Source organism: Oryctolagus cuniculus, chromosome 2 (assembly GCF_051225735.1).
Source record: "Oryctolagus cuniculus isolate XC-2025 breed Fujian yellow rabbit chromosome 2, ASM5122573v1, whole genome shotgun sequence".
NCBI lineage: Eukaryota > Metazoa > Chordata > Mammalia > Lagomorpha > Leporidae > Oryctolagus > Oryctolagus cuniculus.
Window position 1 is genome coordinate 46,335,315 of NC_142868.1, and position 27,139 is coordinate 46,362,453.

The 27,139-nt window shown below is 47.4% G+C and overlaps 1 protein-coding gene across 4 annotated transcripts in view; it reads left to right on the forward strand.

Annotated features, from left to right (window-relative positions):
- The window catches only part of NUGGC (nuclear GTPase, germinal center associated), a 50,869-nt gene extending 25,791 nt beyond the window's left edge, over window positions 1–25,078 (forward strand). For 2 of the 4 annotated variants that reach the window (XM_051831786.3, XM_051831783.3), the window contains exons 11-19: window positions 112–217; window positions 1,428–1,561; window positions 6,021–6,185; window positions 13,325–13,482; window positions 15,380–15,518; window positions 16,252–16,360; window positions 17,132–17,268; window positions 20,294–20,384; window positions 24,583–24,941. In XM_051831786.3, the coding sequence (XP_051687746.2) occupies window positions 112–217; window positions 1,428–1,561; window positions 6,021–6,185; window positions 13,325–13,482; window positions 15,380–15,518; window positions 16,252–16,360; window positions 17,132–17,268; window positions 20,294–20,384; window positions 24,583–24,722 (1,179 nt within the window). In that variant the 3' untranslated portion in view covers window positions 24,723–24,941. Of the gene's footprint in view, window positions 1–111; window positions 218–1,427; window positions 1,562–6,020; window positions 6,186–13,324; window positions 13,483–15,379; window positions 15,519–16,251; window positions 16,361–17,131; window positions 17,269–20,293; window positions 20,385–24,582 lie in introns of those variants that run through there. The other 2 variants (XM_089325456.1, XM_089325455.1) reach the window with 2 other exon arrangements.
- The last annotated feature ends 2,061 nt before the right edge of the window (window positions 25,079–27,139 follow it).

Sequence of the window (27,139 nt, forward strand, 5' to 3'; positions counted from 1 at the left end):
CTGACGCTCGATGCTGGTGTGAACCTGCTGCTCAACAGCACTGGCCCCTGTGCATGGCCTCTTCTGCTGTGACTGAGTTATTCTGATCCCTGCATGCCTTTCTCACTTCAGAGAAAACTGCCAGCAGACTCCAGGGTTCTTCAAGCCTCAGATCTGGTGTACACGGTCAGCGCGCAGGAGTACTGGCAAGGGGCTTTCCTCACCGAGGAAGAAACTGGTAATTTGTACATTTTTAATCCTGATCACTAAAGCTCTCAACATTGACCTTGGCTGTCTGAATTCCAGGCTCTAGAACTTTCTTGTGGCATACAAATTGTGGGGCCACGATTTCACTGTTCCCCAAATCTTACCCAGGTTTTATACCTACTTCTCTCTCTGCATTGCTGTGCTACCTGAAACCACAATTGTACCCCTCCAGATCTTAGCATGGGTTGGTAAAGATCAAGGGCTCCAAATTGTTTTTTTCTTGATATTTGGCTTGAGATTCCTCATGCATCCAGCAGCTATTATCAGAAATATTTTCTGAGAGTCTATTGTATGGCTTGTGTGTAAGAGTGATAAAGTAGAAGGCATGGTCCCTTTCTTCAGAGAACTTAGCCTGTGGTAATGCCAAGTGCAAAAATTAAAGCAAAAAGAAAGGTTAGTTAAATGGTGCTGACTGAGAGTCCAAGAGGTCAGAACATTTAGAGGTGGGTGGACTTGAGGGCTCTGTGAAAGCTAGGTGAGCAGGAAGGATCAGAGCCAGTCTTTATTCTGAATTTAAAATAACCAAGAGATGCATGCGTTTTACTAGACACATACTTATTCCACTGAAAGTTAAGGAGCAGAAGGCCTGATACATTTGAAGAAAATGAGGGAGTAGCTCGAACAAGGGTATAAAAGACAAATGCAGCATGGCACATGAAGAGAACGCTGTAGAAAAATTGTCGTGCACAGGAATGAGGGGAAAGTAGGATGGCATCTGTTATCCTCTGACTGACAATGGGTTAGGATGAGGGCACGTTTCTGATCTAGACTCCCGCATGTAGGAGGTGCTTGTTCCTTTCTACAGCAAACATGGACTAGACTGATGTTAACATGTATTTAATACAGACAGAGAAATCCAGCAAGACCAAGGAGCTAAGACTGTAGGAATGGGAGCACCCTGGGTCCAAAACAAAGTGTCCATTTTTAAAAACCATGCTGGCCTTTGCTATGTAGTTTGTTTTATACAACTAAATAAAATTCATACTCAGCATTGTTGATCTGCTGGTCATTATTGCTGATCCAGGCATGAAAAATAATTCTTCTAGAGAGGTTGGTTTAGGGGGCAACCGGCCCTCGTGGGACCTCGACTGCACTGTTCATTGATCATTCAACTTTTATGAATTCTGTTGACTATGAACTCCTGGCCTCTTAACATTGTCCGTGCGGCCTGTGAATTCCAGAAATCCCCAAGTTAAGAGAATACATCCGGAAAAGGCTCCTGGACAAGAAGAGGAGGCTGGTGACCAAGTACGTTACTGAAGCCTTTGGCCTGTTGCTCCTCATAGACAGCCTCAGCTCCACAGAACGCCTGCTGGTAGGGAGGACTCCTGGATGTGGGTTCTCTCCCTGTGCCCCACTGGGGGACCCTGGATGTGGGTTCTCTCCCTGTGCCCCACTGGGGGACCCTGGATGTGGGTTCTCTCCCTGTGCCTCGCTGGGGGACCCTGGATGTGGGTTCTCTCCCTGTGCCCTGCTGGGGGACCCTGGATGTGGGTTCTCTCCCTGTGCCTCGCTGGGGGACCCTGGATGTGGGTTCTCTCCCTGTGCACTGCTGGGGGCCCTGGATGTGTGTTCTCTCCCTGTGCCCTGCTGGGGGCCCTGGATGTGGGTTCTCTCCCTGTGCCTCGCTGGGGGACCCTGGATGTGGGTTCTCTCCCTGTGCCCTGCTGGGGGACCCTGGATGTGGGTTCTCTCCCTGTGCACTGCTGGGGGCCCTGGATGTGGGTTCTCTCCCTGTGCACTGCTGGGGGCCCTGGATGTGGGTTCTCTCCCTGTGCCCCGCTGGGGGACCCTGGATGTGGGTTCTCTCCCTGTGCCTCACTGGGGGACCCTGGACGTGGGTTCTCTCCCTTCCTCCTGGACAGAATATTTTCTTATATGAAGTTAAAAAATTGACTTCTGAGATTTTTTTTCTTTTTATATCAAAGAACAGTACAAAGCTGAGACAGTCCAAGAGGACCAAAAAGGTATTAAAAAGGTTAAAGTCATAACATTTGGGTTCAAGAGAAAGGAATACTATTTTACCTGGATGGATGATCTGTAAGGAAAATATATAATAACCACTTCCCTCTCTGCTGAGACTCAAACAACATTGAATGTGTCTAAAGGAGTGATTGGGTTTCCTTTTTAATAGAACTCAGACAATTCTTGCTTACCTTGAAGAGGGATTTTGACACCTACAAAAAAATTTTATCTGTCTCTAGATTTCCTTGATGACCTGGTGCTGTCAGAATCTCAAACTCAGAGCAGCAGCATAGTAAAATCATGGAAGAAGGGAACTGGGAGCTTAGATCTTTACACTGTTTAGATCACAGTGAAAAATCACTTTTCTCAGAGCAATGAACAAATATCTCTTTGAGGATGACTTTTTAACCTTTATATAAGAAATGTAAACTGCTAGATCAGAGGTCTGGGGGCTTAGAAGGAAAATCTGAAGCTGCCGCCAATTGCCTCCCGCTCAGTTTTATTTTTAAGACACAAAAGATACAAACAGATGTGATCAGACCCTATATACAAATAGAATTATGTCCACAGCCCAGCAAGCAACCCAGGAAACCAAGCCCTTATCTGTGATCAACAGCCCAATATGCCAACTCTTGTTGGAGACTGGATTGCTGTGCCTAGCAACACTCCAGGAAGCTTAAGAATAATTCTGTAACAATCAATAACTTCCGTAACTCTTGTCTGCTTCCAACAATTCTATAACAATTACTAACTTCCCTAACTCTTGTCTATGCTTCCAACTAGCCAGAGAGAGCCAAATATGTTCCCCTAGCCAGTCATATGGGATACCCTGCTTACAGTTCACCTGCCTTCAGCGCCCCGTGCCAACAGTTTCCAATCAGGGCCCACTTGAAGCCTCCCCTTTTCTGCCCTCTAAAGCTTTGCCACTCTTCTGCTTGCCTTTTGACTTTCTGCCCAATTCAAGCAAGCTCTGGATAAATACCCTGAGCTTTTCTCACTTGGTGCATTCTGATTGTTTCCTCACTCGTCATCACTCATCAGATTTATGCAAATTACCTGATTTCTAACTATGCCATAACAGGAAAGGCTAGAGAAATGTCAGCAGTAGCCTCCGTGAGAGTTCAAGGGACTGTTTCTAGAATGAGGGGTGAGCCTGGGTGACAGCAAGGAGAGACAGCCGCTGCAGACTGGACTTCCATGTCAAAGCAAGAAATGCCACCTGGGAAAACTTTACGGTTTGGGCCAAATACCTATGTATAAAAGTGACACATAGAAAAAAATTCACTCTTTTTCATCCTATTTCTAATACGCTGCTTTGATCTAGTTATATGTGCTGAAAACAAACAAAACCCCTGGAATCAGAGTTTTCTAAATCAGCTCTTACCTCTGAAATAGCTGGGGAAAGGTTTGACCTTTTAACTTCCTGAAAAAGTTCTTCAGGGCGAAGTTTGCCTCTCTGCCCAGTGCGAGATTGCTTTTGGAAGTGCTGATGGAAAACCAATCAGATGCGATGCTCTGTGTGGTTGGTTTATTTTACAAACACAAGGACCAGGCATTATGCAATGGAGGTCGGAAGTGCCTGCCCCATGTGCACTTCTTTCCCAGCACAGAGGCAACCTGAGTAAGGGCTCACTTTCATTTTTAGCCAGACTGGGCCTTAGAAGACAGGGGAGGGGGTGTGTGGGAGTGTTGGTTGACATTTCTGAGATTGCCTTCTAAAGGGGCTGCCCACAGCTTTCCCCAAAATCCTTTGGCCTGAGCTATTGGTCTTAGTTCTTTGATGAAAAATTGGAAGGCAAGCGTTTTGTCATCAGTCCCTTGGAATTCTGAAAAATCAAACCGAACGCTGCATGTGATTGATCATTTTTTAAAGACTGTAACTGAAGCCCACAGTTCCCAATTGGAGAAGTTAGTGGTTTTGAATGAGCTCTTGTTATTTTCAAGAATCAATAGGAAGTGGATTATGACAGCTCCATGTCGAGTGTGTCCTGCATTTATTCATACTGTGCTTCAGCTTCTCCCTTCTGTATTGGGCTTTTGTTCCTGGTTCTTCCCTTTCTTCTTATTCTTGTGTTTCTTCAGCCAGGGTTCATGGGAGTGGGGCATTGTGAGAATCTCGCCTGTAGGTTTTCTTGCCATGACTTCTTTTTCTAATTTCATTTTGCCCACCCTCCATGTCACCATGCATTCAAAAGAATCTCAAGAGCACTCTGGGGGAAAACACTCAGTGATGAAAACTAGGAAAATGCCCCGCATGGCCTGTGAAGTTAAGGAGTCTCCCCAAACTCAAAAACCCATCAACTCTAAGAGCCGTGGTGCTTTAGGGTTTGAGGTTGTTTTTGAGATTGGCCAGCACAATTTACTTGCTTTGAAAGGTGGTGCAGTTGAGAACCGGAGAAGTTAAGCCACCTGTGTGAGGTCACACATTGTTTGAAGACCTAGTTCTCTCAGTTTGGATGGGAAGTTATAAACCTGTATCATCTAGCAGTTTCTCTGTGCCACTCATTCACTCCATTGGGCCACATCCTGGCATAAACAAACATGAGTAACAGTCTGTCCCTTTAGCACGCTCCTGGGCCAGGAGAGGAAACATACGGAGTGAGAGAGCCATCACATAGCAGGAGGAATGCAGTAACACAGAAGTGCACAAAGTGGGATAGGAGCCCAGCAGAGAGCCCGAACTGTGCCCAGGGAGTCAGGGAAAACGTCATATGGGAAGTGAGTTTTGAGCTTTGTCTTGAAGGGTGAGAAGGTGGGAGGGAACAGCATGTGCGAAGGCACAGAGGTCACAGATGGGACATCACATTTAGGAAATGGTGGCGAGTTCAGGAGCAGTTATCTAGCAGGGTGTGTCAAACAGAGACAGGGGTGCTAGAGAGGTCGGTGAGTCTTGGCCATGAAGGGCCGCAAGTGGCAGGCGAGGAAGTATGGTCTCCATCTGCTGCAGGCGCTGTGGAGGCTGCCAACGTTCCCACACAGAATAACACTAGGAGTTAGTTCCAAGTTTCCAACCTAGAGGTCAAGTGTGTCCTGATGGCCACTCTCATGTATTACTTGAATACAATCATGCATCACAAATGCCAGGGATGCGTTCTGAGAAATGTGCTGCAGCCCATTTAGTTGTTGTGTGAACATCATAGAGTGTGCTTACATAAGCCCAGATGGTATAGCCTACTAAACACTTAGGCTGTATTACAATCTTATGGGAAAACTGTCACGTATGCGATCTGTCATTGATGGAAACATTGTTATGTGAAGCATGACTGTATTTTTCTTGGAAAAAGTGACCACTGCTTTATTTTTGTGTTCGTGAGCCTTGCTGTTTAAAGTGTTGTTCAGGGCCCAAGAGGCCCTGGGGGCATCACCTGGGGGCTGGACAGAGATGCAGAATCCCAAGCTCTCAGGTTTTAACAAGGTCTCCCGGTGATTTGTATGTGCATTAACATTTGAGAAACACCATTCTCCAAAATTGCTTTCTGCAAAATTGAAGCTCATTAAATATTTGTCACATTGGCTGTTATTAGAAAAATCTGTTTTAGTAACGACTGCATTTTTATGTGGATGGTTACTTCCCCCAAACAGCTTTATGGATTTTACACCGGAAATAAGTTGCAGATGACAGATATGTGTTCTGTTGGCCAGTCCCACGAAGCCTCAAGGGGTCTGGGCACTGAGGGATGCCTTCCTTATGGGGACAGTAAGGGGGAGTCAACTCTGGGTGTTAAGCTCAAGCTCAACCTTCTACTGGTGACAAAAGAAGCGGGGGGGGGGGTGACCTCACGCTCCCCGTGTCCTCATTCTGTCCCTAGAATGAACACTTGCACATGAGTGGCCTGCGGAGATTTGTGGAAGAGAAGATGGAGTTGCTGGAGAAGGCCATCGAGCAGTGCTTTGCCCACATGGAGCAGCCTCTGCGAGAAGGCGTCAGGATAGCCAGGGCTTCGTGCCGGCACATCCTGGGGGCCTTCCTCGTGGTGAGTGACCTCTCCGGAGAACCCTTGTGCTATCCCTCGAGATCCACTTGATCCACAAGCTCCCTTTTCATTCTCCATTGCTCTTACAAGAAATAGAGAGTAGGAAAGAAGGAAGAGTTCATGTAGAAAAGCACAGGTAGGGTACTGTTCACCTGTGTGTTGCAGGGACCAAGGAAAGTAGGTAGTTCAGCTGACGCGGAGTTGGAATTTAGGATCGGAGGGCCTTGGCTTTGAGAGCCAGCTCTGCCAGACATCCACTTGCAGAGCCCTGGAGGAGAGTCCCAACCCATGGAAGGCCCTAGACTCTCCTCAAACACTCCTGACGATCCCTTCTGTAAAACGAGGATGCTCAGTGCTTGCCCTCCCTATCTTGTGACATTCTCGGCAGTATTGAGTGGACTGCAGAATAAGAAAACATCTTGTAACCACACACTTGGCACGCAATTTCTTAATGAGTTGAGTGGAGGTTCTGAGGGATGAAATTATAAATGCAAAGCAGTATTTATCAAAGATCAAGGGATAGGAAGAGCAGCCCGTTGTATTCATTTGCTTGGATTGCCACAACAAAACGCCAGAGACCGTGTGGCTTACACAACTGAAGTTATTTTCTCATTGTTCTGGAGGTTGGAAGTCCAAGTCCAAGATCGAGGTGTCAGCAACTACTTCATTCTGAGACTGCCCTGCTTGACTTGCAGGTGGCCAACTTCTTACTCTGCCCTCATGGTCTTTGCTCTGAGCAAGTATACTCCTGGTATCTCGCTTCACCCATAGGGACATCAGTATTGTTGGATTAGGACCCCACTCTATGTCCTTATTTAACCTTAATTACCTCCGTAAAAACCTGCTCAAATTCAATCACAGTGGAAGGTAGGGCTTTTGGTGGGGTGGGGGTGGGGGTGGGGACAATTCAGTCCATAGTGCCCAGTATGAGTAAGGGATGATAGACAAACTGCGTGTGTGCCGAGGCTCAGGCCCTAGTGCTGGGAATGCCATGCAGATAGTGTGCTGTTGTGGTTGTTTTTTTATGTGGCTGTTTTTAATATGAGTTGCAAAGCTGGACGCAGCAGAGGAAAATGTGTGACAAGGTTAGGTGTAAACGAATTCTTAGATTTCTGTAGGCATTTCCAACCCATGTTTTTTTTTTTTAAGTACGCAGCCTCTTCTAGATGTTATTGTTGTGTTTGTTGTAAAAGTATCTAGATTCACAGATATGCATGTGGCAGTTAGGGTGACAGGGAAGTGGGAGATACCTCTGGTATAAAGCGTGGAGAACTGGAAGCTGAAAGTGTGAATAAGCCAGTATGATGCTGGGACCACTGGGGCAGGCTGTTGATGCTGGGGCACAGATGAATGGGAGCTACGGTGATCCCACATGGTGGGGCAGATGGCTGAATATCCATGTGTGTAGTTTGCAGGCTTGCATGCCTGTGTTCAACAAACACGTGTGACATACTTACGCGAGTACCAGATATTTTATAGTGTCTTAGCCAATACTCACAATAATTCTTTGTGGAAAGCACTCTTATTTTATGGGAAAAATGTCAGCCTTAGAGAGCCTTAGAGAGGTGGCATAACTTTTACACAGTGACACATGGACTCCACCTCTAACTTGGACCTATCTTTTACCTTAGAACCTGAAACATCCAACTCCTAGACTTGTCTGCTGTGTCTCCTACACTGTGCTCTGCACACTATCACAGCTACTTGTAATTGCCCTCAAGTTGTCTGGTTGACATTTGTACGTCCCCAGGGAAGTAAATTTTGGTGCATTCCTCCATGTAACAAGGACTCCTGAATAGAAGGCATGGGTGCTAAGAGGTGGTGTGGACCCACACGGGTCCCCATCTGCCTGTTCTGTGACTGTGGACAAGTCATCTAACCTCTCTGTGCCTCCCTTCCCTCCTCTGCAAAGTGAGGACCATCGTACGCTGGTATAGAGTTGTTAAAGTAATGCGTGTAAGGCCGCTCTCGTGGGTGTGAGTGGAGCTGTCAGTGGAAAGAGAGTGTTCAATAAGTCAACTGTTACTACTCTTAGGCTGGGGAACTGAGAGATGATCCAAATAGAGTCTCTGCACAGAGGAGTTGCAGAACCACGCAGAGAACTGTAATAAAAGGTAGGATGTTGTCGGAGACCACCGGAGAGCCATGAAGTTCTCCAACTGTGCAGAGGAGCGAGGCTGCTCTGGTGGGGTGGTGGCAAGTTGGAATCTTTTGGCTGCAAGTCAAAGTCTCTAACTCAAGTCAGCCAAAACCATAAGGAAGCGTGTCAGCCCATATGACCGAAGAACCAGAGGAAGAGGGGGCCGGGGTGAGGGAAACCGAAGCTGGGGGCCTGGGCTCTGCTCCTCTGCTGTCCCTTGTTCTTCTCCATGTGTGGGCCTTGTTGCCGTGATGGCAAAAGGGCCAGTGCTGTTGTGGGATTCACATCTGTACACCATAAGCTCTGGAGCAACATTTGTCAAGCTCAGCATTACTGACATTTTGGACTGGATCTTTCTTTGTCGTGAGGGGCTGTGCTGTGAGATGTAGGATTTTCAATATTCCCTGACTTTTACTGTCTAGATCCTGATGGTCTCCTCCACTCTTCCGCAGACAGAGAATCGCTCCAAGCCGAGAACCACTGGTCTGGAATGGGGGGAGAGGGAGGGTCATCCTTGACTCTTTCCCGTAAGAGTGAAAACACTTCTTCATAGACATTCTTCTGTTTTGTTGGCTCCGACTGGGTCACTTGCCTATTTCTAAACCATCCCTGCCGAATAGCTTAGGTCTGTGTTACATACCCCATCCCAGTGTCTGGGATCGAGTTGATTCCCTGTAGAACAGGGGTAGGTGGGGGACAGCTGAAACTACTAGCAGGAGGGAAAATGGATGACACAAAGGAATGCCAGGGAATGTTGGGGGACAATCCTCTAGAGAGGGTGATCCTGGAGCCCATCCTCGGAAGATCAGAGGTGCTTCCATGTGCTGAGGAGTGGAGGGGAAGGCTAAGCGTTCTGAGTAAGGAAGGGTAAAACACATCTGGGAGCTCATGCATGAACTTTTCCAACTGTCACTTGAATTTTTTTTATTTCTCAGTAAGAAAACCAAGCCAGGAAAGTTTGTTAATGAGGAAATAATCGGGTGATCCTGAGAGTGTGAGAAGAAATTATGATGAGGGAAAGGCCACTGGGTCCGACCGCTGAGAGTGTTCATGGGTGACTGTGGTCAGCAGCCTCCCAGGTGGTCCTTGAGCATCCTCACCCACGGTGTTCTCTCCTGGTGGAGTTCCCTCCCTCACGGGCTCGGGCTGAGCTCTGTGACCAGGAGAAGGCTGCAGGGGTGAAAGATGTGGCATCTGTGGCATCAAGGGCCCCTGAGGCCTCCGTGGTGGCACTTGGACCACTAACTCAGGGGGAGGTCAGCTTGTGTGTGTGGGAATCAAGACACTGTGGAGGCCGGTGCTGTGTCATAGTGGGCTAAGCCTCTGCCTGTGGCACGGGCATCCCATACGGGTACCGGTTCATGTCCCGGCTATTCCTCTTTCAACCCAACTCTGCTGTTGGCCTGGGAAATCAGTAGAAGATGGCCTAAGTCCTTGGGCCCCTGCACCCATGTGGGGTACCTGGAAGAAGCTCCTGGCTCCTGGTTTTGGATCGGTCCAGCTCTGGCTGTTGGGGCAATTTGGGGAGTGAACCAGCAGATAGAGGATCTCTCTCTCTCTCTGTCACTCCCTCTCTCTGCTGTAACTCTACTTCTTAAATAAATAAACAAACCTTTTAAAAAAATAGAAACTGTGTGGAGAAGCCCATATGGAGAGGAGCAAAGGCCTGCCCCCTACTCCACCCCACTCCCCCATCCTGGGGCCAGTAGCCAGTATCAACTTGCCAGCTGTGTTTTTGGAAGCAAATCCTCTAGCCGCATTCAGATGACTGTAACTCAGCCATGCCCAGCTGAACCTGGTCAGAAGCCCTGAGCCAGAGTGCCTGGCCACACCATCCCCAAGTCCTGATCACAGAGGGACTAGGGAGGGGATGAAGAGGAGAGAAAGGCATACACACACACACACACACACACACACACACACATACACACACAGAGAGAGAGAGAGAGGAATTAGAGAAAGAGAATCACTGCTTGCTTTAAGCCTCTCTACTTGTATGATTGGGGAAATCTGTTTCATAGCAATGGACAACTAAGTGACTCTGGAGAGAACTATTTCTCTATGACGCTGGAGAACCCAGGTCACAAAAGGTGAATGAGTGGTATGAAAGGATGAAAACACAAACCACTCCTCTGAGCCAGGCTGCTAGGGAACAGAAGGAACCACAGAAGCTATCTTTTTTTAAAGATTTATTTATTTATTTATTTAAAAGGCAGACTTACAGAGAGACAGAGAGAGGAAGAGAGAGTATGTTTTTTTATCTGGTGGTTCACTCTCCACATGGCTGCAATGGCTAGGGCTGGACCAGACTGAAGCCAGAAGCCAGGAGCTTCTTCCAGGCCTCTCATGTGGGTGCAGTACCCTGGGCACTTGGGCCATCTTCTGCTGCCTTTCCAGGCCATAGCAGAGAGCTGGATTGGAAGTGGAACAGCTGGCATACGAACTGGCACCCATACAGGATGCCAGCACCGCAGGCATAGGCTTAACACACTGTACCACATTGCCAGTCCCATGTGAACCATCTTCAAGACTTCATTCACCCTGTAATGACTTGCTTCCCCGTAACTACAAATGTGCAAGGCGTTCCTATCCACAAAGTAATGCTCCTTTAGTTTTTTTTTAAGTTTTGTTTCTTTACTTAAAAAAAACAACAAAGAAGCAGACAGAGATAGACAGGTACATACATACATACATACATGGAGATTGATCTTCCATCTGCTGATTCACTTCCCAACTGGCCAAAATAACCAGGTCTGAGCCAAGCTGAAGACCAGGCCAGAAACTCCATCTTGGTCTCCCCACATGGGTGCCAAGAGCACAAATACTTGGGCTATCTTCCATTGCTTTGCCAGGTACATTAACAGGGAGCTGGATCTGAAGCAGAGCAATCAGGGCTTGAACCAGGACTCACATGGTATATCACTGTCCCAAGTGGCAGCTTGACCTGCTATGCCACAGCATCAGCCCCCACAAGATTCCTTTGTGATCAGAAATTGGATCAAACATTGAATCACAACATTATGTAACATAGTAAAATGTATATAAAAAAAAAGAAGCTGGCATTGTGGTGTAGTAGGTTAAATTACCACCTGTAATTCCAGCATCCTGTATGAGCATTGGGTCAACTCCAAGCTGCTCCACTTCAGCTCCAGCTCCCTGCTAAAGTGCCTGGGAAGGCAGTTGAAGATGACCCAAGTACTTGGGCCCCTGCCACCTACAGGAGAGACCTGGATGAAGTTCCTGGCTCCTGACTTTGGCCTGGCCTAGCCCCTGCTGTTGCAGCCATTTGGGAGAGTAAACCAGTGGATGCAAGATCTCTCTTGTGTCTCTCCCTTTCTTTCTAACTCTGCCTTTCAAATAAATAAATAAATAAATCTTTAAAAAAAAACCAAAAGAATAGAAAGATGAATTATTCAGAATCCAAGTGATGTTGTATTATGTTTAAAATGATTTTTAGAATGTATTTAGAGTGATTTGGGGATACTCTCATGGTGTAATATTAAGTGAAAAAGGCAGAATATATTCATTTAGTATTATGCCCATTATATCATGATATATAGGCATTAAATTAAAACATATTCCCTTAGAACATGCCATTGGCTATAGATCATGAAATCTGCTACTGAAATTCTGGTCAGTGTCTATATATATATATATATATATATATATATATATATATATTTGACAGGCAGAGTGGACAGTGAGAGAGAGAGACAGAGAGAAAGGTCTTCCTTTTGCCGTTGGTTCACCCTCCAATGGCCGCCGTGGCCGGCACGCTGCGGCCGGCTGGCGCACCGCGCTGATCCGAAGGCAGGAGCCAGGTGCTTCTCCTGGTCTCCCATGGGGTGCAGGGCCCAAGCACTTGGGCCATCCTCCACTGCACTCCCGGGCCATAGCAGAGAGCTGGCCTGGAAGAGGGGCAACTGGGACAGAATCCGGCGCCCTGACCGGGACTAGAACCCGGGGTGCCGGCGCCACTAGGTGGAGGATTAGCCTATTGAGCCGTGGCGCTGGCCAGTGTCAATGTAATTTTATTCTCTTCACTAAGATAACCACTTAGCTAAAGTTGATTGTCTCTTATACCTCTCCCTTTATGTTTTCCTCTGATTTTGAATTTATGTCCCTAGGAAAAACTATCACCAAGATATAAAAACCAAAATGCATTCCATTCAATTTTTAGCAAAAAAGGGACCAGTATTGTGGCGTAGCAGATTAGGCATCTCATATGGGTGCTGGTTTGGGTCCTAGCTGCTCCACTTCCGATCCAGCTCCCTACTAATGCACCTGGGAAAACTGCAGAGGATGACCCAAGTGCTTGGGCCCCTGTTAACCGCATGGGAGACCTGGATGAAGTTCCTGGCTTTGGCCTGGCCCAGCCCTGGCTGTTGCAACCATTTGGGGAGTGAACCAGCAGTTGGAAGATCTCTCTCTCTCTCTCTTGCTCTCATTCTCTCTCACCCTCTGTCTCTATAACTCTGCATTTCACATAAATAAAATAAATCTTAAAATAATAGCAAAAATGTGAAATTTGAACTATCCTTAGAGAACTTAAGACATTTACATATTGTAGGGCTATAGCAGATACTACTCATTCATTCATTTCGTAACTTCTCATTTAGCAAATATCTATGATGGATTACATAAGTCTGCCAGATGTTGAGAGCATAAAAATGGAAGTGCTGTTGTACCTGATCTCAATGAGCTGGTGGTCTTGTGTCAGCAGCTGACCCATGAACAAATACAAAATGGTATGAGAAGGGTTGTGATCTGCGTGGGCCCGGGGTACTCTGGAAACCCAGGGCAAAGGGCACCCAGCCTGCCTATAGGCATGACTCCAGGCTTCCCTCTCCGGCTTACTCATGTATTTAAAGATCATTTTGTCTCTTCTCTTTCCTGTGATTCTTGGTAGTGGCCTTTGGCCAAAGACAATGTAATTCTGATCCTATGACCTTCTAGTTAATGCCTGCTAACTCTGCTAATTTACTGTTTGCTTATCTAGAGGAGTAAAGGAAACCAAGGTTTTCACCAGACTCTGAAAGCCGTTTGCTTGAAGAATGGCATCTATGCCTCGCGGACCCTGCCAAGGATTGACCTGAACGAAGCCATCACGCAGCCTCTCTATGACCAGATCGACCCTGTGTTTGGAGGCATTTTCAGGTAAAGGGTCTTGCATCTCGATGCTTTGTAAATGCACATCTGGTGCGCTGAGCCAGAGTCTCCGCTGTAAGAATTTATGCTTTGGATCTGGAAGTGTAAAGAGTAGCTGTAACCTGAGCGGGGAGGCCGAGACCCTGGCAAAACACAAAAGCCTTTTTTTGGTTTGGTTTCCTTAAAAATTTCCCGTGGTGACCTGGAGTACACATTGAGATGTTACTTTCAGACTGATATTATGATTCCCGTTATTTTTCAAATGTCTCCTATACACAGCAGAGGATAAATTTTCTTAGAGATCTGTGCCCAGGACAGGGTATTTTGATTGGAGAGTGTGGGATTAAGCAAACATGGCCATGGCCTTTAGAACTTTCCCCTGAATGCAGAAAGCAAAAATGGCCCTAGGACTGTTTCTGACATACAGCATCCTCACAACCACGGCATTGGGCTATGGTGGGGGGCGGGGCATGGAGAAGCAGGCACCCGTCTTGGTACCCCTTCCCTCCCTCCTTCCCTGACCTTCAGTTCTTCCCTCCATCAACAGAAACCAAATCTCCCTGTCCCCACACGCATCTGCTTGGTCCCGGTCTCCCTCCTCCTCCCCTGCTCCTTCGTTTCTGCTGCAGCCATTCTCCCACCTTTATTGCCTTTATTAAGTACCCTCAGCGGCCCCCTTTGCTTCCCCTAATTTAATTAATTTATTTTTATTTTAAAATTTCTTTGAGAGGGAGAGGGAGACAGAGAGCGGTCTTTCTTCTATCTACTGGTTCACTCCCCAAATACTGACAACAGCCAGGGCTGGCCAAGGTGAAGCCAGGAATCTAGAATTCCATCTGAGTCTCTCAGATGGGTGGCAGGGGCCCAGGTACTTGAGCCATCACTGCTGCCCCGGGGTGGACATTAGCAGGAAGGTGGAATCAGGAGCAGGGTGAGGGTGCAAACCTAGGCACTCGGATATGGGATGCAGGCATCCTAAGCAGTGACCTAACAGCTTGGCCAAATGCTAACTCACCACCCCCTTTGTTTAAGTGCTTCTTAGATCATGCCATTCCATCTCTATTCACCCACCTCTGTTTATGAGTCTGTAAAATAAACTCCAAGTTTCCTAGAATGGTGTACATAACATTCCACCTGCCTCCAACTTGCCTTCCAACATTTCCTGCACTGTTGCCTGGTTTCAGCCTGTGGCAGTAGCCAAGGTGGCAGGGAGTAAAAAGCAACCGAGATGTCTCGGGTTCTGGGATAGGCATTTGCTTGCATGATCTCATCAAGTGGTCCCAATAGCCCTACCAAGTGGCACCTGTCTTTTTACAGATGAACAAATGGAGACTGAGAGCTGTGTGACTTTCTCAGGGTAACCCCACCCATGAGTACTGTGCTAGGGCTTAAAATCCATGGCCTTTAAATCTTGGCTCTATAGCCTGCTGCTGCTTGCTCCTGGGGTCTTCTGCAACTTCATTCACAGTGTCACTGCATGGGGAATAATCCCTCCATCCTTCACATCCCCAACCCTTTCTCGTCTTCTCGGGTCTAGTTCAAGTCCTACCCTTTCAAGTAGAAACACTTTGGCAGTGGAAAGACTATGGATTCTGAGGTTAAAACTTTCTTCAAAGCCTGGCTTTCTCACATACTGGCTGCACGACCTTGACCACATCAGCAATCTTCTCCGACCTCAAGTTTTCCATCTGTAAAAAGGGCATCATCAACACACTGACTTCCTAAGCTTTTATGTCCAGGGCCTGGCACAGCAAATGCGTGGTGTATTATAGGAATTTGATGACTCTAAGATGTTATTCTCCTTCTCTTATAAATGAATGCAAAGACACTGGCTAGTTTTATGTCCATTTTAGCCCTGTAGTAGCCACCATTATCTCTCAACCTTTTGCGTTGCTTTCTTCCGTAGAGCTGGGACGCCCAGCGGCTCGGCTCTGCTGCCTCACATCGATGCTTTTAAGTGCTCCCTGCAGCAGAAAATGATGGAAATCAGCATAAGAAACGGCTGGAAATATGATCGCTGCAAAAACAGTTTCCTGATCCAGGAGGTCGGTTTCTTTTAAAGGAAGGAAGGCAGTGGGGTTGGGTAGTGGCTTCCTTCCCAGGCAGGTTTGGAGGCTGCCTGTCCCTCCCTGCTTGTGCCCCCGGAGCGTCCGGGGTCTGCATGTTCCCCATAGGAGGTGCGGTGGAAAACGCTCCATCACAGGACGCGGGTGCAGACTGCCAGGGGACGGAGGACCCCCAGGCCAGCTCTGTGAGGCAGCAGCCGCAGTCATCTCAGTCCCCAGCAAGTCTTCAAAGTCTCCTTAGATGTAGGAGAACGTGCATCGCTCGACACCTTCTCACCAATCTTGCTGTCACTTTGCCAATTGTGTGAAGTAGTCTGGTGAGCCATGAAGCTTAGAGAAGCAGGTTGCTTTCAGGTTCTTATCTGTGAGTCTCTGTCTTCCAGGGCCAGCCCGAAGCACAAGGCAAGACTAGAGAAATAGTTCATGCCTGCTCCTGGCCCCTGACGTGGCTCATTCCACACCCTCCCCTACGCCCGAGTTCAACTCAGCACATATTTGTTGGGCAGTGGGGAGATGCCAGGTCCCGCGGAAGCTCTTGGGGTATACAATTGCTTAAGATGCCCGTGAGAAGCTCACGGCCTGGGTGTTTTGATGACGTATTAGTAGCCAACCATGATATAAGGCAGGGGACATGGTGACCACACACGGGGATGCGTGACTGCTTCTGTTGGAAGATTGTCACTGACGGCCTTCTGTTCACACGGCTTCTCAGATCAGTGCCATGCTGGGCGGCCTGGAGGGCCACATCTTCAGAAGGAAAAGGAAGCTCTATGAGTCTCTCACCACCTCTGTTCAGAACGACCTGAAGCCCTGTTATGAAGGTGGGGCCCAGGGGTAGCATTTCCACGCCTCCGGGGTCTTTCTGCCAGCACCGTCAGCATCCACTTCTGCTGCACCCCAAGCCCTCGGAACACTCTTAGACTGCAAGTTGAAACCAAGTACAGTCATGGTTCACTTAACGATGTGGCCGTGTTCTGCTCTCTGGGTTGTGGCGCACACATCATGGAGTGCACTCACACAGGCCAGGATGGCCATGATGTTGCTGGGTGGCACCATTTTATGAGGTCACCATTATCATCCATCATTGGCCTGTATATCCTTATGTGGCACATGACTGTAATTGCTAGGGTGTGGGGAGAGGTCATTAGGGAACCCTTTGTATCTGTGTTTTCCAATTCTTTCTGCCCACCCTTTGTTTGCATGCCTGCCTCTCCTCTCCACACTGCTTCTCAGCTGGTTAAACTACAAGCTCCAGCATCCAGTTCCCATTCTCGCTTTAAGTTGCCAATGAACTCAGTGTCAGGCTCCTTCTTGTTTTGGTGGCCCCGTTACTGGGGGAGGGGGGAGATTGTGTGATCTTGTAAGCTTCTGCTTAATTCACTGAACGGGGTAATTAATTTTCTGAGTGAGCGCTATTATCTGAGTGTCGAGTGTATTAAATAATTTTATATAAGTGTGTGTACATATGTGTGCATACGTGTGTATGCATATAGATTTTGTTTGTTTGCTCACCTGCATGCTTTTCTCTCTAATGCCAAGGATTTCTGAGCCAGTCCTTGCTGTAGGGTGACTGTGTCTATTATTTTTGCCAGAGGCAGCTCACATCACCGGCAAAAAAGCGTGCGAGAGAATGAAGGATGTCATCAGAAGGGGTGTGGACCGGCAGGTGGCTGAGGGCATGTTTGAAAGGGCTCAAGAAAGAATGCAGCACCAATTCCAGCAACTGAAGGTATCCTGTACCCACCTTCTGACTCTCAGCCCCAGGGAGGGCCCGGGGGGGCAAAGGGAGCTGCTGCAGAAGGTGGAGGAAGTAGTAGGCATTTGGACCCAAAGTGGAAACAGGCCAAGCCCATGGTGCCAGGAGAGAAAACCATGGAACTTGGCATTCTGTCTTCCTTGCCACTGCGTGCTGGCCTTGGCTCCCGCCTGGGGCCGAGACAACACAAATGCAGTCCCCCAGCTTTCTCCTGTGTCCTTCCTCTTTAATAAGTCATCACTAGAAGCTCTTGATGTGCGTTGGCTCATTTAATCCCCAGCAGGTCTGAGGGGGAGTGTCGCTCCCCCACTCGCAGAGGAACGACACCGGACCCTGCATTGTTCTTTTTTGCCCAGCCCTTCCCGAGTTTGCTGCATGTCTTTCACTCGCTGAGGAACGACGCCATCCCGGGTTAACTGCCGGTCCCCCCACCCCCCACCCCCGCCTCCGCGGAGGGGTGGCACCCCCGCCGCTTTCCCTGCTTCCGCAGAGCGGCACACTGCCGGCAGGCTCTCTCAGGGGGTGTTCAGATGTTCCTGGTGCATGGTGTGTCTCTCCTCCTTTATAGTCCTCTTCCACCAATCCCAACTCTGCTGCCCACACGCCGAGCACGCTGCTCTCCTCCAATCAGGGGCAGGATCAGCTCCTGCAGCTTGTTGGTCGAATTGGTGAGGCAGCTGTGTAGAAGTTGTTTGCTGTCTCTCAGGGCCATATGGTGGGAGATCAGATGCATAGAATTAGTCTTAGCAGTTCCAGTAATTTAGTCTAGTCTCGGTTGCTCCCCACAGGGGAGGTGCAGGAGTACCTCTGGGATATGGTGGATTTGGTTCCAGAACACTGTAGTACAGCAAGTATCACAGAAAAGCAACTCGCATGGAATTTTTTATTTCCCAATGCATATAAAAGTTATGTTTGCATGATACTATAGTTTCTTGAGTATACAATAGCATTTTGTATAAAACAATGTATGTACCTTAATTAAAAAACACTTGATTGCTAAAAAACGCTAACAGTCATCTGAGCTGTTTGAAAACTGATAGCAACAGGCTTGCTCAGTACAGGCTTGCCACAAGCCTTCAGTTCGTAAAAAGCACAGTGTCTGGGGAGCAGTAAAGTGAAGTACAATGAAATGAGGCATGGCTGTGCTTGACGCAGTTTCTGAGGAAGAAAACTCAGGTAGAGACAGGTATCACCAGGCCACGCAGTAAGGATCTGCGACCAGGTCACTTGGTTCTAGTGCCTCCAACAAAAGCCTACTCTTAAGGCAGATTTTTTTAAAAAGAGAGAAATATCTATATAAATTATCAATAAATAAATGCCAGTGCACGACTCTAGGTCAGTTACAAACCTAGCATAGATCTAAGGCTGAGCCCCAGTTCTTCTGGCTGGGTCAGGCTTAGTGGAGCCTCTCTCCCAACCACCTGAGGGGGAAGTTAGTGGCTGTCCCATAGTGCCCTGGACAAGCCTTCCAGAACCATCTCCAGCTGCCTCTGTCCACTCTCTTCCCCTCTCTGCACCACTGTGGTCTTGAAAAATGCCTTTCTGTGTAACATAGTGGATGTACAGGCATGTCCCACATAACGTTTGATCAGTGATGGACACCAGGTATGATAGTGACCCCATAGGATCATAATGAAGTTGAAAAATTCTTATCCCCTGGTGATGCAGGCACCACCTTCATTTGTGTAGCTTGCTCGTGGTTGCTTGCCTCATGATGAAATCGCCAAGCATACATTCTCAGCATGTGTCCCTGATGCTAAGGGATGTGTGACTGTCACTGTCCTTGGAGTAGGATGAGAAGTCAGTCTTACCATTGCACTTTCAGTCGTGTAACAGCTCATCACAGTCTACAGACACATGCAGGAAAGTCGCCAGACTCTGCAGCGCCCGTCCCCATGAGTGTACAGAAGTTGCATCTTGAGTTACCAAGGGAATAGTTCCACTAGAAGAATGATTAGCGTATTACCCATGTGCAGATAGTTCATAAATCACAGAAATGTAGGCAATTAAAACTGGGCAAGACCATAAAGTGTAACCATTCCTTGATCTTTTTTATTTTTTTGAAGAATAGCAGTTAACTTCTAATTGTCTAAAATATTTTAGTTCTATGTGATGAATAGAATTGGGTTTTATATATATTTAATGTTTGATGATTTACTGCTTTTTAAAAAATTATCTCATCACAATGTTCTTATAAGCTGAAGAATAATACTTTGTAGCATATACTCACCAGTCTGTAATTAATCAGTTATGTAGCTTGCTGATTTGTTTTCCCAAGGCAATGGAATGACTGCTTCTGATTTTACGAGCTGTGGCTCTCCCATCCCCTGGTCTTCAAGACAAGGGAGCTGAGGCCTTAGGGGCCTATGCTGGAGCTCAAGGTTAGAGCTCTTGGTCTGTCGTGTTGAAGAAACAGCATAAGAGTTGGAGTCTGAAAATCCAGGTCGAAAAGTAGACCCTAGAGGCCAGGCTAGAGGAAGGAATCTGGTGTTTCCCAAAGGTAGGCGAAAGAAAGCAGAGGGAAGAAAATGCTGTGGCTGATGAAGGGCCCAAGAGAAGCAAAGTATTCCCAGGCAATTGGAAAGAACTGGATTTGTCAAGGAAGGCGTGTTCCCCAGAGCTTCTAGTTAGCATTTATGCTGGGCGTAAATGTAGGAGAGGGCAGTGGGATGATGACCAGCTTCTCTGTGGTTGCTGTCGTCGTCCCCAGGCTGCCACGCATCCTCACTGGCTCAAGTCGTCTGGTCTGCACCAGAGGAGCAATTCCCCCACACCTTGACGGGGAGGAAAGGAGAAGTGGAACCCACAGGAGTGCTACTGTGGTGATTCCAGGGCTGTCTGATGGGCTCCAACACCCCTCACCCTTGGACTTGACTTTGCCTTTGGCAACCTGTGTCTGTATCCTCTCCAGCAGGGGCATTGGGCAGGGCCTGTTTTGTGATATCCCCTTCTTCTTGGGTGGCACTGATCTAACACGTAGCATGTCCTCATTGTGTAGAATGGGATCATGGAGAAGGTGAAGGGCAGCGTCGCCACCGTGCTCACCCTTGCTTCATCTCAGGGACACGGGCTCTACAAGGAGCTGGCAGGTAAGCCTGTAAAACTTCTGTGTATGGGATGGTTGTGCAGGCACGCCTAGTGCTGCTCTTCCCTGATTGTGTTTGGAGAAGCTGAGGTGGGAGGGGTTTCTAGGACTGGGAATGTGCATGGTGTTGGTGGCATGGCTACCCACCCTTTGTTGAGCGCCGTGTAAAAGCAGGCATTACACTGAGGCTGTGCCCAATGTGATGTCGAATTCTCAGCTTCTCAGAGACAGATGTTCCCGCAGATGCAGAGACAAACTCAGATTAGGTAATCTACCGAAGGTCCCATTGCTGGCAAGTGGCAAATTCAAATCCACAACTGCACCTGGCTGTCGCCCTAAAGCCTTCTTTCGATTTGATAGTTCCGTATAGAAAACTTCATTTTTCTGGTGGTGGAAAAAGTTTTCTCTTAGTCCCCCCAGAGAACCTGGGAATGAAACACCAGCTACAGGCAACCACCTCTCCTTCACACCAGGAACTCCACCAGGCCCCCTGGTCTAAACTGGAGGGTGTAATAAACTGGTGTGAAAAGTAGCGGGGAAGTTTCTAGCAAAATTAAAAAGGCACTTACCCTTTGACTCAACAATGCTACTTCTAGGAATTTGCCCTATTGACATCTTCCTATGTGGGCATTTGGATAAGGTTGCTCAAAGTGGCATAGTCAGGACAACTTAAATAGCTACCAGTAATTCACTGGTTAAAGTCAATGAGATAAACCGCTTGTAGAGGACTGTGCAACTTTTATTTAAAAAGAACAAAGCAGCTTTGTATAAAGCAGCATGAAACGATCTCTGAAATATATTATGAAAGTGAAAAACAAAGCAGAGTGAAAAAATATGTGTGATCCGTTACTGTTTGCGAGAGGAAGAAATGGAAATCCACGTGGATATGTTTGTCTATGCATCAAAATCTCTGTGGGGAACACAAGACACTGGTAACTCTGGTTGCCTCCAAAGAGGGGTGGCGGACAAGGGAGAGTGGGAGACTTACTCTGCACTCTGTTTATTTTGTGCCTTTTAAATTTTGAACCATGTGCACAGTTGCCCAGTAGGAAAAAAAAAAAAAGAAAAATAGATCTGAGGCTCTCAAGCATTCAAGGGTGCCAAAATAAAGTTGGGATGGCTGCTTCTACATGTCTGCTCTGCACATCCCTATCTCCTTGCAGATCATTAGCCCCCGGTTGGATGGACTCGGGCCTGCTCTTAATGGTCTCCAGAGAAGGAGATACACACCCTCATGCTCTAATTTATTGGGCTTGCTTATGACCTTCTGCCGAAACCTTCACAGGCACCAGTTTTAGGATTATAGTCATCCAGTTATGGCATCTTTAAAGAAGTCCTGCTTGCCAAAGATCTTCCTACTACCCCTGCCTTGCAGACATAAAAAAGTTCCCCTAAGTTTGATGTAGATCCCCCTGCCATGATTGTAGTCTGCTTCCTTTTCTTCACTATCAGAAATCCGACATAGATCATGTACAGGTACTGGGCCAGGTTGCTCTCGGGGTCTTGGCTGGTTGGTGTGAACGTGAATGCCCGGCTGGAGCGTGAGTCCAGTTCCTTCTGCAGGGCCCAGTGGTGTTTTAGGTGCGGAGGATATAGCAGTGACTGATGCAGACAAAATCCGTACCTTCCTGGAGCTCCCAGCACCCTGGGAAGACACACACAATAAGCCACTAAATAAGTAAAATATGTGGTGGGAATCTGAAATCTGGCAAGGGGAATAGGGATGCTGGGGTATGGGACAGGATGGCCACAAAAGAGCTCATTGGGAATGTAACACTCAAGCAAAGGCCTGAGGGAGGGGTCCCATTTGGACATCAATGGCAACAGTATTCCAACAGAATAAAAAGTAGTGGTTAAGTGGGGCTGGGATACTGGGGAAACCTCCTGGAAGCCAGATCTTAGAGGGTAGCCTTGAAAGACAGGCGGGGTTCAAAATGCAGTGAGGAGGAGGGAGACCTTTCAGATACGGAGCTAGACAGAAAGGCTGAGGCCAGCGCTGTGGCCTCGCAGGGTAAGCTGTCACGGACGCCTGCATTCCATATCAGAGTGTTGGTTTGAGTTCTGGCAGCTCCACTTCCAATCTAGCTCCCTGCCAATATGCCTAGGAAGGCAACAGAAAATGGCCCAAGTACTTGAACCTCTGGGATTCACATGGGAGACCCAGACAAAGTTCTGGGCTCTTGGATTTGATATAGCCCAGCCCCAGCCATTGGGGACCAGTGGGGAGTGAATGAGCAAATGGAAGATCTCTGTCTCCCCCTCTCTTTTTGTTTCTCTCAATGTAATTTTGCCTTTCAAGTAGGGGCTGGCACTATGGTGCAGGTCTACAGTGCTGGCATCCCAGCACCTTACCTCTAGCCATTGCAGCTATTTGGGGAGTGAACCAGGGATGGAAGACTCTCTCTCTCTCTCTCTCTCTCTCTCTCTTTACCTCTCTCTGTAACTCTTTCAAATAAGTCAAATAAATCTTAAAAACAAAGAAAAAAAAACAGACAGGGTTCTAACCACAGCTCGGCCATGAGCCCTATCCCAAGCCTGTTTGAGGCCCAAGTAGGACTGGGAAGGCATGCAGGAGCCATTCCAAGTCCAGCCCCAAGATCCTTCTAAAATGTCCCTCCTAAGAGGACTGTTTTGGTCAGAAGAAGAGATTGACGGAGGCTTGGTGAGCCTGAAATCCAGCAGAAAACACCCAGCAGGCTGGAGACCCCAGGAAGAGTTGCAGTTTTAGTCCAAAGGTGGCCTGCTGGAGGGCCTCTCCCTGCCAGGTGCGGGGGCTCAGCCTTTTGTTCTATTCAAGCCTTCAGCTGATGGAGTAAGGCCCACCCACAGTAGGGAGAGCTACCTACTTTATTGGGGTCCACCAATTTCAGTTTAAATAGCATCCAAAACACTCTCACAGAAACATCTGGAAGAACACGAGACCAAATACCATGCAAAATTCACTGCAGGTCATGGGTTGGAAACCTGAGTTGGCAAAAGGGAGCAGGTGCATTTGAGTAGAGGCTGGGGAGGAAGGACTGGGTGCATGGTGAGCTGCCTGCAGAGGACCTGGGCGGTACAGTGGTTATGTGATGTGCTTTGTTTCCCCTTTATGGAGCTCCTAGGAGGCCTTCGGAAAGACCCAGAGATTTCCCAGGGATTTTTTTTTTAAGTTAACTTTTATTTGATTTGTTTTCCTTTTGTTTGAAAGGGGGAGGAGAGAGAGAGAGACAGAGAGAGAGACAGAGAGAGAAGTAAATAAATAGATAGATAAATCAGTGTTCTTCCATCTCAGTAGATGGAAGTTCACTCCCCAAATGCTGGACCAGGCTGAAGCCAGGAGCCTGGAACTCAATCTTGGCTTTCACATGGGTGACAGGGACCCAAAGACTTGAGTCATTACAAGCTGCCTTACCAGATGTGCCTTACCAGGAAGCTGGAAGCAAATGTGGAGCTGGGACTTGAACCCAGGCACTCCAATATGGGATGCAGGCACCCAAGGGACGCCTTCACCACTGCATAGCAGAAGATGGCCCAAGTACTGGGGCCCCTCCATCCCCATGGGAGACTTGGATGAAGCTCCTGGTTCCTGGCTTCTGTCTGGCTCAGCACTGGCCATTGTAGCCACTCGGGGAGTGAACTAGTTGATGGAAGATCTCTATCTCTGTCTCTGTCTCTGCCTCTGTTTTGTGTGTGTGTGTGTGTGTGTGTGTAACTCTTTCAAACGAATAAATAAATCTCTTTTTAAAGATTATTTATTTATTTGAAAGGCAGAGTTAGAGAGAGCCAGAGGCAGAGAGAGAGAGAGAGCGAGAGAGGGAGAGAGGTCTTCCATCGGCTGGTTCATTCCCCAGATGGCCGCAATGGTCAGAGCTAGGCTGATTCAAAGCCAGGAGCCAGGAGCTTCTGGGCCTCCCAAGTAGGTTCAGGGACCCAAGTGTCTGGGCCATCTTCTACTGCTTTCCCAGGCCATAGCAGAGAGCTGGATCAGAAGTGGAGCAGCCAGGACTCAAACCGGCACCCATAGGGAATGCCAGCACTGCAGGCGGTGGCTTTACCCTCTATGCCACAGTGCCATCCCCTGAATAAATCAATCTTTAACCCCTGCACTACATGCCCGTTTCCAGGTGTTTGCTTTTAACGGACAGGTTTGTGCTTTTTTGAGGATGACGCCCACGCTGAGATTGGACTAACTCGCGGTGCATGCTCTCTGCTTCCCGCAGATGTCAAGAGTGAATACAAGGAGATGGAAAAGCTGCACAGGAGCCTGAGGGAGGCGGCCGAGAACGCGGTGCTGAGGAGGGGCATGCAGAGTTTCCTCCTGCAGCTGTCCCCCTGCAAAGCCAGCCCCCACAAAGCGTAACTTACATTCCTGGAGCCCGGTGACCAAGGGATAGAAAGGAAACCTGGAGCCCAGGAATCAGAATTACTTTGTTGATGTGGAATCAAGAGCATTTCCCAGCAAGTTGAGCTTCTGTGTGAGGTAAAACTCAACACATTGTTACTTCTGGTGTAATAATTTTATAGCAAAAAAAAAAAAAAAAAAAAAAAAAAAACCAAAAAACAAACAAAAAAAAAAAAAAACAAAAAAACAAACAGACATCGAGACTCCTTAATGGAAATGTAAAGCTTCAGGGGCAAGCACCTTGTGCTTTCCCAAAGAAAACTATTTATAAATGCCACAACACATGAACATGAGAACGAAAAAGTGCAAAAAAATTCAAAGAGACCCAGCTGTATTTGTACAGAAACAATGCTTTGGGGAAGGGGGCAAGGTTGTGCCACACAAACAGAAAGCCACGCGGACATGGGACCCCACCTCACTACTTCTCAGGGGCATTAGCTAACATCCGTGCTTTTACAGTCTTTTTTTCTGCAAGGAAAATTTTTAAAATTTATATAAAGGAAAAATATTTCATGTATTTGATATATACTGTTTTAAGAGCATAGTGATACTTCTCTCTCTCCCTCCCTCCTCCTCCCTTTCTTATTTTTCTTTTAAGTTTTGAGATGACATACTTTCTATTTACTTTATAATCACAAGCTTAACTCTCCACCAAATAAAGAACGCCTGGCTGGCGCTGTGGCATAGCTTGTTAATCCTCCGCCTGTGACACCAGCAGCCCATATGGGTGATGGTTTGAGACCCGGCTGCTCCTCTTCTGATCCAGTCCCTTGCTAATGTGCCTGGGAAAGCAGCAGAGGATGGCCCAAGTGTTTGGGCCCCTGCACCCATGTAGGAGACCCAGATGAAATTCCTGGCTCCTGGCTTTGGATTGGTCCAGCTCTGGCCGTTGTGGCCATTTGGGGAGTGGAGCAGCCAATAGAAGACCTCTCTCTCTCTCTCTCTCTCTCTCTCTCTCTCTTTTCCTTTCTCTGTCTCTACTCCTCTCTCTCTAATTCTGCCTTTTATTTTGAAATAAGTAAAGATAAAAATATTTTTAAAAAATTAAAAATTCAACAAATAGTAGAAAAACCGCTGTTCCTTGGGAGTATAGACAGGGGCTAGAAACAGTAATCAAATCTCAAAATGTCAATTTCATTCATATACAATACATTTTTTGTACTCAACACCTTTTTTAAAAAAATATTTATTTATGTATTTGAAAGTCAGAGGGGTCGGTGCTGTGGTGTAGTGGGTAAAGCTGCTGCCTGCAGTGCTGGTATCCCATGTGTGCTCTGGTTTGAGTCCTGGCTGCTCCACTTCCAATCCAGCTCTCTGCAATGGCCTGGGAAAGCAGTGGAAGATGGCCCAAGTCCTTAGGGCCCTGCTCCTGGCTCCTGGCTTCAGACTGGTGCAGCTCTGGCCATGTGGCAATCTGGGGAATGAACCAGCAGATGGAAAATATCTCTCTCTCTCTCTCTCTCTCTTTCTCTGCTTCTCCTTCTCTCTGTGTGTAACTCTGTCAAATAAATAAATAAATCTTTAACAACAACAACAAGAAGAGTTATAGAGAGGGGGAGAGAGAGAGAAATAGAGATCTTCCATCTGCTGGTTCACTCCCCAAATGACCACAATGGCTGGGGTTGGGCCAGGCCAAAGCTGGAAGCCAGGAGCTACTTCCAGGTCTCTCACATGAGTCTAAGTACCCAAGCACTTGAGCCATCTTCAGCTGCTTTCCCAGGTGCATTAGCAGGAAGCTGGATTGAAAGTGGAGCAGCCAGGACTTGAACTGGCGCCTGTATGGGATGCCAGCACCACAGGCAGCAGCTTTAACCCACTATGCCACAGTGCTGGCCCCATACTCAACACTCTTAAAAATTATTGAGGACCTCAGAACAGCCCTTAAGGCATTCAGATCCAGCTAAAAAGCCCATGAAAGTTTCTCAGGTATGGAAAGCCAAGACATTGTGGCAATAAAATAAAATAAAATAAAATAACCTAAATGAAAGATCTCTGTGAGTGAGATCCCAGCGGAAAAAAACGGGCCATCAAAAAATGAGGTACCTTTCTCTGAAGGGAGGAGAGAACTTCCACTTTGATTACGGCCTTGTTAAATAAGGTCGGAGTTTGTGAACTCAAGAGGCTTCCATAGCCTTGGCAGCTCATGACAAGAGCCTCGGGTGATTACTGACGCCATAAACAAGAGCTTCAATTGTTAAATCAACAACGGGAGTCACTGTACTCTTGCTCCCCATGTAGGATCTCTGTCCTTAATGTGTAGAACTATGCGAATTAATGGTAAAACTAGTACTCAAATAGTACTTTATACTTTGTGTATCTGTGTGGGTGAAACTGTTGAAATCTTTACTTAGTATATACCAAGTTGATCTTCTGTA